Source organism: Hemitrygon akajei, chromosome 4 (assembly GCF_048418815.1).
Source record: "Hemitrygon akajei chromosome 4, sHemAka1.3, whole genome shotgun sequence".
Lineage (NCBI taxonomy): Eukaryota > Metazoa > Chordata > Chondrichthyes > Myliobatiformes > Dasyatidae > Hemitrygon > Hemitrygon akajei.
This window is the reverse complement of record NC_133127.1, coordinates 45923670-45936440: the sequence shown is the minus strand read 5'-3', so window position 1 is coordinate 45936440 and position 12771 is coordinate 45923670. Positions and strand designations below refer to the sequence as shown.

General features: G+C 41.9%; 1 protein-coding gene across 1 annotated transcript in view; it reads right to left on the bottom strand.

Moving 5' to 3' along the window:
• Window positions 1-418: 418 nt before the first annotated feature.
• Window positions 419-12771, bottom strand: part of LOC140725998 (E3 ubiquitin-protein ligase HERC2-like) — a 169156-nt gene continuing 156803 nt past the window's right edge. The window contains exons 51-54 of the mRNA XM_073041899.1: window positions 10705-10790; window positions 6601-6784; window positions 5004-5103; window positions 419-1368 (exon numbers count right to left, since the gene is read on the bottom strand). Of these exons, the coding sequence (XP_072898000.1) occupies window positions 1151-1368; window positions 5004-5103; window positions 6601-6784; window positions 10705-10790 (588 nt within the window). The 3' untranslated portion in view covers window positions 419-1150. The remainder of the gene's footprint in view (window positions 1369-5003; window positions 5104-6600; window positions 6785-10704; window positions 10791-12771) is intronic.

Here is a 12771-nt window from a genome sequence, read left to right as displayed (position 1 = left end):
CAATGCATTCGAGTACCAGGTGAGACACCATCATGGCCTGCAACTTTCTTAATGTTCTGTTTTCCAAATAGTTTATGAACTTCTTCTGTTTCACAGAAAGTATAGGGTGGGATGAAGGGAGGGGGCAAGGGCCGGGGGAAGGAAGAGTGAAGAAGATGAATAGGACTGGGATGAAGAGGGGATGATGACACTAAAGTGGTTGTGAAAGGGAGGGGGTTAGGGGCTCGTATTAGGATCAGAAGAAGTGAGAAGAGATAGTTGTGGATTGTCCTCATCAAACCAGTAATGAAACTGATGGGGCTGACTGTCCAAGGTGAGGGGTAGGGTGGTGACTGTGAGCAAACCAAGCCAAAGCCAAGGGAGTTTTTAGCACTCAATAATACTCTCTGGCACAATGAAGAATAATTTAAAAATATGTCATTTATTTTAATTGAATATAAATACAGAAATAAACTTAGTAATTATTTACACTTGAAATTATATTACAGTTCAAGAAGCATATTCATTGTGACAATACAGAGATTTTGATTTGCAATATCATTAGAGAAACAATTAGTAGTTTTTATAACAACACACACAAAATGCTGGTGGAACACAGCAGGCCAGGCAGCACCTATAAGGAGAAGCACTGTCGACGTTTCAGGCCGAGACCCTTCGTCAGGACTCAGTAGTTTTTATAATTACGCATTTGGAAACTTTTAAATGGACAAGTAATTGGTTAATGAGATTGAAGCAAGGAAATCACTGATGGCAAGTAAAGCTAAGTTAGCTGGAAAGTTAACTTATTCGCTTCATGAACACTACATGACCTTTGAATAGTTTCAACATTTTGTTTTCAGATTTACAGCTTCTCATAGTGATTTTGTTTTTTACACGATGAAATTGTTGTGATGTGAATAACATATCAAAATGTACTTCCAAAATGCAAAAAAAAACTCCCCCTTCACAAGCATCCAATTTAGCCAAGGTGGAATACATTAGTGAATAGAGTCAGATCACATTATGGGATTGATAGCAGAGGTTTTATAGAAATGCAGCAACACCATGGATATTTTCTGTATTGCTACCAAACGAATGTTCTGCTGCAACCCATTTTGATCAAACCAAGACATCTTAAATTAACCGCATAATTTTGGGTCAGCTGGATATATTAGGGTGGTTCTGCACAGAATTCACTCTGTTCGATTGCGTGAAGTAACCTCTCTTTCAGTAGTTCTTTTGTGCTGTAATTGGGGAGTTCCAGGCTCTTGGTGCAGGTGTAAGCACGAGGATATGATAAATCTGGTTGATTGATCCAGGGTTTGAATATTACGATATTAATTCTTCCAATCCCACCTGCTGGGAGTCTCTCACTTCCTGATAGAAAAACTAAAAATCAGAGAACAACAACATTGAAATAAGTCAGAATTCTGTGGACCAGTTAAAAATGAGTGGTAAAGAGATACAGCTAGGAATAAGGTTCTTCAGCCCATCAAATCTGCTCTGACCATCAACCACACATTTAACACTAATAATCCTACATTTATCTCTTTTTTTAAATTGCCTCCACATTTTCAACTGCTCACCACAACCACAGTATGTGGACTGTTACACCAGGGGTAATAGGACTATTGACCTACTGTATGCAAACGTAGAGGACGCATATAGTGCATCCCCGCTGCCTGCACTGAGGAAAGCTGATCACAACCTGGTTTTATTACAGCCCAGATATAAATCAATTGTGATGAGGCATCCCACTACCACACGCTCTTTTAGAAAGTGGACTCCTTAAGCTGAACAGGCCCTGAGAGACTGCTTCGGTACTACTAACTGGGATGTACTGCAAGGGGGGGCTCTGTGGGGGCGTTGGGGAGGTCACTGAATGCACAACGGACTATATTAACTTTTGTGTGGATGCCGTTGTTCCTGTTAGAACTGTTCACTGCTATCCCAATAATAAGCCCTGGATCACTAGCCACATCAAAGGCCTCCTAAACCAGAAGAAGAAGGCCTTTAAAGATGGTGATCGGTTGGAGCTTAAAAGAGTTCAGAAGGAACTCAGAGTACAGATCAGGGGGGCAAAGGAGCAGTATAGGAGGAAGCTAGAACAAAAGCATGAAGGAGGTGTGGGATGGGATGAAGATCATCACCGGATGCGGTGCAAAGCGGGGGGCAAACATAAGTGGAGATGTGGAGAAAGCGAACCAGCTGAATAACTTCTTCAATAGGTTCGATAGCACAATCTCATCCTCACCGCAGAACTCCACACCAGGCTTGTCTTTCTACTTGTCCTCCCTCTCACTTCCCTCGCAGGAAAATAGCCACTCACAGGAGACCTTGCCCACGCCCGGGATTACGGCTGCACAGGTGAAAGGTCAACTGAGGAAGATCTGTACCAGCAAGGCGGCTGGACCGGATGGAGTATCCCCACGATTACTGAGGGCCTGTGCGACTGAGCTGGGAGAACCCCTACAGCGCATCTTCAACATGAGCCTGGAGCAGAGAAGAGTACCCAGACAGTGGAAAACATCCTGTATTGTCCCGGTACCGAAGAAACCACAACCAAAGGAGTTGAATGACTTCAGACCTGTTGCCTTGATGTCACACATGATGAAGACCATGGAGCGGCTGATAATACAGAATCTGAGGCTACAAACCAGGCACGCCCAGGATCCTCCAGTTTGCGTATCAGGAGAAGGTGGGAGTGGAGGACGCTATCACGTATTTGCTGCACAAATCCCTTCTCACCTGGATGGGGTCAGTGGTGCTGTGAAGATTACATTCCTGGACTTCTCTAGTGCCTTTAACACCATCCAGCCCATGATCTTAAGGCACAAACTAACGGAGATGGGAGTAGACTCTCACATGGTGGCTTGGATAGTGGACTACTTGACAGATAGACCTCAGTATGTGCGGTTGGGAGACTGTAGGTCTGACACGGTGGTCAGCAGCACAGGAGCGCTGCAGGGGACCGTGCTGTCTCCGGTCCTGTTCACCCTGTACACATCAGACTTCCAATATAACTCGGAGTCCTGCCATGTGCAGAAGTTCGCTGATGACACAGCCATAGTGGGGTGTGTCAGGAATGGACAGGAGGAAGAGTATAGGAAACTGTTACAGGACTTTGTGATATGGTGCAACTCAAATTACCTGTGTCTCAATATCACCAAGACCAAGGAGATGGTGGTGGACTTTAGGAGATCTAGGCCTCATATGGAGCCAGTGATCATTAATGGAGAATGTGTGGAGCAGGTTAAGACCTACAAGTATCTGGGAGTGCAGTTAGACGAGAAGCTAGACTGGACTGCCAACACAGATGCCTTGTGCAGGAAGGCACAGAGTCGACTGTACTTCCTTAGGAGGTTGGCGTCATTCAATGTTTGTAGTGAGATGCTGAAGATGTTCTATAGGTCAGTTGTGGAGAGCGCCCCCTTCTTTGTGGTGGCGTGTTGGGGAGGAAGCATTAAGAAGAGGGACGCCTCACGTCTTAATAAGCTGGTAAGGAAGGCGGGCTCTGTCGTGGGCACAGAACTGGAGAGTATGACATCGGTAGCAGAGCGAAGGGCGCTGAGTAGGCTACGGTCAATCATGGAAAACCCTGAACATCCTCTGCATAGCACCATCCAGAGACAGAGAAGCAGCTTCAGTGGCAGGTTGCTATCGATGCAATGCTCCTCAGACAGGATGAAGAGATCATTACTCCCCAATGCTATTCGGCTTTACAATTCAAACGCCAGGGGTAGGATATGTTAAAGTGCTGGGGTCAGGACTGAGCTTAAGTTACCATTCAATGTATTTCTTAGTAAACTATTTAAGAACTTTTTAAAAGCTATTTATTAATGCTTTTTGAGAGGGTGATTTTAGATGCATATTTATATTGAGTTAAGTATTGTATGTAATTAGTTTTGCTACAATAAGTGTATGGGACATTGGAAAAATGTTGAATTTCCCCATGGGGATGAATAAAGTATCTATCTATCTATCTAACCCCACCCCCAGATTGTTCATTTCACTCACACCCGAGGCAGTTTACAGTGACCAATTCACCTACCAACCTGCATATCTTTGGGACACTGGAGAATACTGGAGCACCCAGAGGTAATTCATGCAGTCATGGTAGAATGTACAGACTCTGCACAGGCAGGACTGGTGGTCAGAATTGAACCCAGTTCTCTAGAACTGTGGGGCAGCAGCTTGAGCAGCTGCATCACTGTGTTGCCCTGATATGCAGAGCAGTATTTTCCCCTTCCCTGACTGATAAATCTGTCTGCTGCATCTGAAATCCGACAAAGTAAGAGTATAGTAACAAAGTTATTAGTATTCAGAGATCTGGAAGAACAGGTGTGAATTCCATCACAGGAACCAAGGAACTTAAATCGAAGAGTTTATTTATAATGTGAAGTATTTAAAAAATGAATGAATTACTGTGACTGGGAGGTCAGTGAAACAAAAATCAGAGGCCCTGCCATGCCTTCTTCAGGAATTCCACAATAGGGGTCTATCTAAAAAAAATGGAAATGGTGGGCCTGCTGCCATGCTGTACCTCTCAATAAATAAACCCTGGAATAAACTGTAGACCCTTGTTTGAATTTTGTGTGTCTCTGAAACAGATTTAGTTTGAAGCTAAAACCCCACTGAGTACATGTTGGCTTCTGTGGGCATACGTGGTGTGCCAGTTTTGAACTTCCTCTTACCTTTCCTCACCATATACTGCCAGTATTTCCTACTTCTGGTTTCCCTCAATGCTCATCTTTCTTTTTTAACTGCTCTTTGTGGCAAAAATTCTGCACTTAAGCCATCATGAATTTGGCATCTTAAGTTCTGAAGAATGTCCTTGAACCTGAAACATGATGTTGTTTCACATTCTACAAGTTCTTGCACCATTTTCTGTTTTCTTTTAGTTCAAGATCTCCATTCTGCTTGATGACAAGATAAATCTCAGTTGTACAGTATCTAACCCCTGTTGTTAGATATGCTTCATTCTAGACACATGCAAGTGTTAAAACAGATGTGAGCTTACTTACAAATGAATTGCTTTTTCTCCTCTTCCAGTAGGCTTTCAAAAACTTCCCAAAAATATCTAATTACTCTGTCAGTTGGTTGATAATCGTCGTATATGGTATTCTGCAGAGAAAAGTAAAACAAAGATTGGCATGAGACTGGATGATTAAATGTTTAAAATAGTTAGAAACTTTCTGTTTTCCCAGATATAAAGGCAATTTTTTAATGTTTTGGATATGGTCAGATAGTGTTCTTGGACATATCTAGCGGTTAAAATCTGTATCGGCCTTCTTCCTATCTGCCACAAGAAAATGACCATCAACAACTGATTTTTTTTAGAACTGTTAAGTACACTGAAGGTCCTATTCAATACATCTGAAAGGATTGTACACCCAGTGAATTTGTTTGAAATATGGTCAATTTTACAATGTAGTAAAATCAGCAGTATCAAGATAACAATCTATTTCATTGATGTTATTTATGAAAAAGATAGAGGAAAAGATTCAATATGCTCAAAACTTCCTTGAGAAAGTGTAATATCCACACTGACTCCTGGGAATTCCTGGCCATTGGAGACACAAGAGACTGCAGATGAATCCCAAGCAAAAAGACAACCTGCTGGAGGAGCTCAGTGGGTTAGGCAGCATCTGTGTCAATGTTTTGGGTTGAGACCCAGCATCAGGACCATAACTGCTTGGGCGAAGAAGGAGCTTTCTATTATTGATAACTTCAAGGTCACATGCCAGGAGAGCACAGGTATCCTGTATAGGTGCAGACAGAGCACGTCACTTACTAATCACCACCTTCCCCAAGCCACCTCTTAACCCATCTATCTGTGGGGTATTCCAATTCCCATATTGGCCTCATCAGCCACCTGAGAGCCCACAAAACCAGAATGGAAGCAAGTCATCCACAGTCCTGAAGGAGTGCTTAAGAAGAAAAACAAATGAGGGGTTAACATTCATCATGACATCAGGAATAACTCAGCTGCTCCATGACAGAATAACACCATGGGTTCCCTTCTACCCGCCTTAAACAGTAAGCAGAAAACAAAATATTTTCAGGATTAAGTCATTCAAACGTGTTCTACTGTCCAATACGATCTAGCAGATTCCCTATCTCAATGCCCATATCCCACTCTTGACTAACATACTCCTCAGTATCTTTTGAGTCTAAATTTTGTGCAGAGAATAAGCCCAGAATATGGTGCAGATCACTTCAGTCTGATCTCTTGACTGTAATAATCTTCTACCAAGTTAACAAATTTTTATTTGGTTTGTGTTTCCAGGGAGCTGGATTATGGATGGGCCAATGGGAATTAAGCAATAGAAGATACATAATATAAATAAATAGTTAACAGGGATGAGCAGCTGAATGATCTGCTTCTGTTGCACTCCCATCTGCTTGTGCTTTAGTAAGATGAATGCATTCCTATTCAGTCAGTTAAATCAGGAAAAACACCTCAGGTTTAGGATGAAAGCCATAATGGTAGAATGATAGAATGGTATAATGTTTTGGGAGTATTCTTAATGCACTCTAATCCCAGCTTTTGTTTCTTGTAAACACAATGGACAGCAACTGTCAAAGCATTGAGTAGTAGATGTGGCATGCAGTGCATACCTTTTCCAGAAGTTTCCAATTATAGTTGGTGTTGCCATGGATAACGGCCATTAGTTCTTCTGGGAGGAATAGATCCACAATGGGTAGTGGAAAACCTCCCCGGAAACCTTCAGAAAAGGCTCTGAATTGTTTCTCCACTGCGGTGTTAAACTTGTAATCCACAAAGGCATCAACAAATTGCTTCCTATTTTAAAAGAAAATCAGACTTACTTTAAAATACGTAACTTCAGTAGGCTTGGTTGTAGATACCAAGTGTTTTAAGATTGCATTGAATCTCACATTGAACTTAGTATTTAAAATGCTGCCAATAAATTCCTTTGATAGACTGTCATGAACAACACATTTCACATCAATATTTAAAATGAGAAGTTCCAATAGGATAGTGAAAGTGAAGAATAAAATCACACATTTAATTACAATTGCACAATGTTCATCAAATACTTGCAGTTACAATCATACAGTATATCACATCAAAACTAATCAATAAGCTCCAAGATTGAGGCCTAAATATGTCTTTATGCAATTGGATCCTAGGTTTACTCACTCGCAGACCCCAGTCAGTTCGGATTGGTAACAGCATCACCATCAACATATGGGCACCACAAGACTGTGTGCTTAACCATTTGCTCTACTTGCTTTGTACTTTTAAATGTGAGGCTAAGCACAGCTCCATTGTCATTGGCCGAATCAAAGGTGGTGATACGTCTCACTCAATGGCAGCAAGATCAAGGAGCTGATTATTGACTATGGGACGAGGAAACCAGAGGCCCATAAGTCAGTCCTCATCACGGTATCAGAGGTGGAGAGGGTGAACAATTTTAATTCCTCAGTGTTAATATTTTAGAGGATCTGTACTTGGACCAACACACAAGTGCAATTACAAAGAAAGCATTGCGACACCTCTACTTACTTAGAAGTTTGCGAAGATTTGAATCAGAATCAGGTTTATTATCAACAGCACGTGTCGTGAAATTTGTTAACTTAGCAACAACAGTTAGTTCAAGGCAATACATAATATAGAACAAAGGGAAATATATAAATAAATAAATAAATACTGTTCACCGGTTGAATGACCATTTAGGAATCGGATGGCAGAGGGGAAGAAGCTGTTCCTGAATCACTGAGTGTGTGCCTTCAGGCTTCTGTACCTCCTGCCTGATGGTAACAGTAAGACAAGGGCATGCCCTGGGTACTAGAGGTCCTTAATAATGGACGCTGCCTTTCTGAGACACCGCTCCCTGAAGATGTCCTGAGTACTTTGTAGGCTAGTACCCAAGATGGGGCCGACTAAATTTACAACCTTCCGCAGCTTCTTTTGGTCTTGTGCAGTAGTTCCCCCATATTAGACAGTGATGAAGTCATCAGAATGCTCTCCATGGTACATCTCTGGAAATTTTTGAGTGTATTCGTACCAAATCTCTTCAAACTCCTAAAGAAATATAGTTGCTGTCTTGCCTTCTTTATAACTGCATCGATGTGTTGGGACCAGGTTATATTCTGAGAGATCTTGACACCCAAGAACTTGAAACTGCTCACTCTCTCCACTTATGATCTCTCTATGAGGATTGGTATGTGTTCCTTCCTGTTAACCTTCCTGAAGTCCACAAGCTGGCATATCTCACTCCTATACGCCCACTTGTCACCATCTAAGATTCTGCCAACAACGTTTGTATCATCAGCAAATTTATAGTTGCTATTTGAGCTATGCCTAGCCATAGAGTCATGGGTACAGAGAGAGTAGAGCAGTGGGCTAAACACACACCCCTGAGGTGCACCAATGTTGATCATCAGCGAGGAGGAGATGTTCTCACCAACCTTCACAGACTGTGGTCTTCCAATTAGGAAGTCGAGGTTCCAATTGCAGAGGGAGGTACAGAGGCCCAGGTTCTGAAACTTCTCAATCAGGGTTGTGGGAATGATGGTATTAAATGTTGAGCTATAGTCGATGAACAGCATCCTGACATAGGTGTTTGTGTTGTCTGGAGAGCCATTGAGATTGTGTCTGCCGTTGACCTATTGTGGTGATAGGCAAATTGCAATGTGTCCAGTTCCTTGCTGAGGCAGGAGTTTAGTCTAGTTATGACCAACCTCTCAAAGCATTTCATCATTGTAGATGTCAGTGCTACTGGGCAATAGTCATTAAGGCAGCTCATGTTATTCTTCTTAGGTACTGGTATAATTGTTGCCTTTTTGGTAACTTCTGCCCGTAGCAGTGAGAGGTTGAAAATGTCCTTGAATACTCCCGCCAGTTGGTTGGCACAGGTTTTCAGAGCCTTACCAGGTACTCCATTGGGATCTTCCGCCTTGCGAGAGTTCACTCTCTTCAAAGGCAGCCTAACATTTGCCTCTGAGATAGAGATCACAGGGTCATCATTTGGCGTGTCATCTAAAACTTTGAAAAACTTCTTAGGATGTATGGTGGAGAGTATATTGACTGGTAGCGTCACAGCGTGGTGTGGAAACACCAATGCCCTTGAATGGAAAGTCCTAAAAAAAAGCAGTGGGTATGGCCCAGTCCCTCATGGGAAATCCCTCCACACCATTGAGCACATCTACAAGAAGCATATTGCAGTAAAACAGCATCCATCATCAGAGACCCCACCGTCCAAGCCATGCTCTCTTCTTGCTACTGCAATTAGGAAGATGGTACAGGAGCTTCAAGACCCACTTCACCAGTTTCATGAACAGTTATCAGGCCCTTGTACCAAAAGGTATAACTTCACTCACCCCAACGCTTGTATTTACTGTGAATTCCCACAAAAATGAATCTCAGGGTTATATTTGGTGGCAGAGGTACTTTGATAATATATTTGCTTTAAAATTTATTGGATCAATTACTAATTATAAGTTAGGAATGTGTGTGTTTAAAATAGTGGATATTGCTTCTATCAACTAAATAGTTTAATAGTAATGCATTATCAGGATAGTGAGTTCAAAAAACTGGGCCCAGTGAAAAGTCTGTTGTATGAATCTAGCAGATTCAGTAATATCCACTGGAAAATAAACTATTGTTCTGATCCATCTGGTTCATAGAAGCAAATCTGCTTTTGGAACTATATGGTATGCAACTGAACCACTCACCTGGAGTCCAGGACAATCAGATCCCAACCTTAAGTTAGAAATTAAATTAACAAGTAAATAGGCAAATTTCAGGTCATTCCCTCTGTAAATGGGGTACCTAATTCAGTCTTTGAACTTTGATGAATTATAAAAGGTTCATTCTATTTATGTATTTAATTTTGAGATACAGTGCAGATCAAGCCCTTCTGGCCCAACAACCTACCCTTTTAACCCTATCTTAATTACAGGACAATTTACAATGATCAATTGACCTACTAACTGGTACGTCTTTAGAATGTAGATGGAAACCAGAGCACCCAGAAGAAACCCACGTGTTCACAGGGAGGAAGCACAAACTCCTCACAAACAACATTGAACTCTGAACTCCAATGCCCAGAGGTGTAATGGCATTATGCTAACTGCTATGCTACCCATACGGACAATCCCAGCAATCCTATCAGTTCAACGGACAAGTTCTTTTGGGAGGGAATTGAGTAATGCGGATAATCTATCCTCATCGGAAGGTTCTCATGAGAAATTCCTCTGAGGGTGTCATCTGCTGAACGTAATAGTTCAGGATGAACAGTGAGCCTGTAATTGGTAAAACTATTAACACAACAGGTCACACAACAAGACATAGGGTTTGGGAGAAAACTGGATGAGAGAGGAGAGTTCTAATGCACACTTTTGAATTAAGTAGCCATCCTTGGCTAATACACATCAATGCATGAAATAAATGTGGTCCAAGCATCCATGTTTAATTGTATGTTACTGCAAATGCAGCTGTAATGTTGCCTCTAAAGTCAGATTAATTTAGCAATCCACCTGAACCAGCGAGAGTTAGCTTTCCATATGGGGGTGGTGAGGTGAAGTTAACTTGTGGCTTACTGTTACAACAGTAGACTTACAACCAGGTGGTTGTCAGGTGCCTGTCCATTATTTTAATACCTTAGGTTGGGTGTGTGGGAGAGGCTGTCACCCTAACCCCATCTCCACCAGCTCTGTTTGTGACCTGAACAGTTTCTACTAATGTAGTTTACATACCTGTTATGCTTTTGAACTGGTACGTTGGCACCATCAGCAATCAGTTCATGTTCAACGTGTGTTCCGTCCTCTGTTTCTTTGGGTGCCTGCAAAATACCCCACAAATTTACATGATGTGATTCCATTTTTTGTTGGTTTCTCCACAGCATTTAACAAATTCAAAAATCTTGACTTCACCATGCTTCTCTATTCTTTTGCTAACAAAATTCACATGAATCAATTCAACTCATTATAGCTGAATCTCTTCCCGAATAGGTTTGTCTCTGGGAAGCTGAACATTGCAGGCTTGCTCTCTAATCTTGTCATGCCTGAGAGTGCAGACTAAGATCACTTCAAAGGGGAAAAACATTAATAGAGGAGAGGTGCAATTAAAAACCACAGAAGAGTTTGAAAGAATGTTACTTTTCAAGAAAAGATTACGTAGGTTTTCAAGAAATGGCTAACCACACAGGCTAAGGCCATTGAGAAGCAAAAGGGATCACTCTTGCCTTACCAATAATGTTAAGCACTCCCAGGGTTCTAATACATCTTCCTCAATCTCTAGTAAGTGGGACAAGAATTAACCTCAGGTTTGAGATGAAAAAGTGCTGCAGATCTGTTGAATAATTCTGGTATGACAATCCTGGGCTGCTGCTTGACAGTGGTTTGTACGACGGCATGTTCCTCTTCTTGGAACTTGCCAATTAGCCCCTTTTCGGTACGTCCAGGTTTGGCCTGAAGTCGGGTGACTTCAGGGCCTTGCATGACCCTATGGACACGAATTCTCGATGGTGTCGCAAGCTGAAGCATAGCGGGAGCCGGAACATTGAAGACAGCGAGAGTGGCCGTTGGAGGACTCTGCACTCAGTAATCAATCAATCCTCTCTCTGTTGATGGTGAGGGAGATTTTGCTACCCATTCTTGAGTCAGAGAATTTGAAATAAAAACCAATGTTTAAGACTGACTGTAACACAGAAATAACAACTGCTGTCTCCACTGTCGAGAGGAGGGGACTTCAATCAGGTCCACTACCTGAGGATAAAGACAGCAGCGGGTCTGTACAGCGAAAAGAGCTTTGACCAGTGACTAATAGGCTTATGGGATTGCTTAGCAAGAGCAAACTAAAGGAAGGCAGTGGCAAGTGCACCAGCCATTGTCTGAGTGGACATAATCAGAGTGGTGATCTTGAGGCAGATGTTAGTAATTACAATGGGAAATAGAAATCACATGCCAAAAGGGCAATGTTACAATAGTCATGGGGGACTTCAACATGCAGGTAGATTGGGAAAATCTGGTTGGTGCTAGATTTCAGGAGGGGGAATTTCTAGCGTGCCTACAAAATGGCTTTTTAGAGCAACTTGTGGTAGAGCCCACTAGAGAATTAGATATTCTGGATTGGGTGTTGTGCAATGAACCAGAATTGATCAGCGATCTTACGGTAAAAGGAGCCTTAGGGGCAAGTGAACATAATATGATCAAATTCACCCGAAATATGAGGAGAAGGTGAAATCAGATATATTAGTATTACAGTGAAGTAAAGGGAATTACAGAGGCATGAGAGAGGAGCTAACCAGAATTCATTGAAAAATAACACTGCCAAGGATGACGGCAGAGCAGCAATAGCTGAAATTCCTGAAAGAATTTGGAAGACACAGGATATACATATACATCCCAAAGAGGAAGAAGAATTCTAAAGGAAAGATGACATATCCGTAGTAAACAAGAGAAGTCAAAGCCAACACAAAAGCCAAAGAACGGGCATATAATAGAGCAAAATTTAGTGGGGATTGAGGATTGAGAAACTTTTAAGAACCAACAGAAGGCAAGTAAAAAAGTCATTAAGAATGTAAAGGTGGAATATGAAAGTAAGCTAGCCACTAATATTAAAGCAGATACCAAAAGTTTCTTCAGATACATAAAGTGTAAAAGAGAAGCAAGAGTGGATGTCGGACTGATGAAAGACAATGCTGGAGAGGTAGTAATGGGGGACAAGGAAACAGTGGACAAACTGAGTTAAGTATTTTGCATCAATCATCATGGTGGAAGACACTAGCAGTATAGCGGAGGTTTCAGGTGTCAGGGGTCATG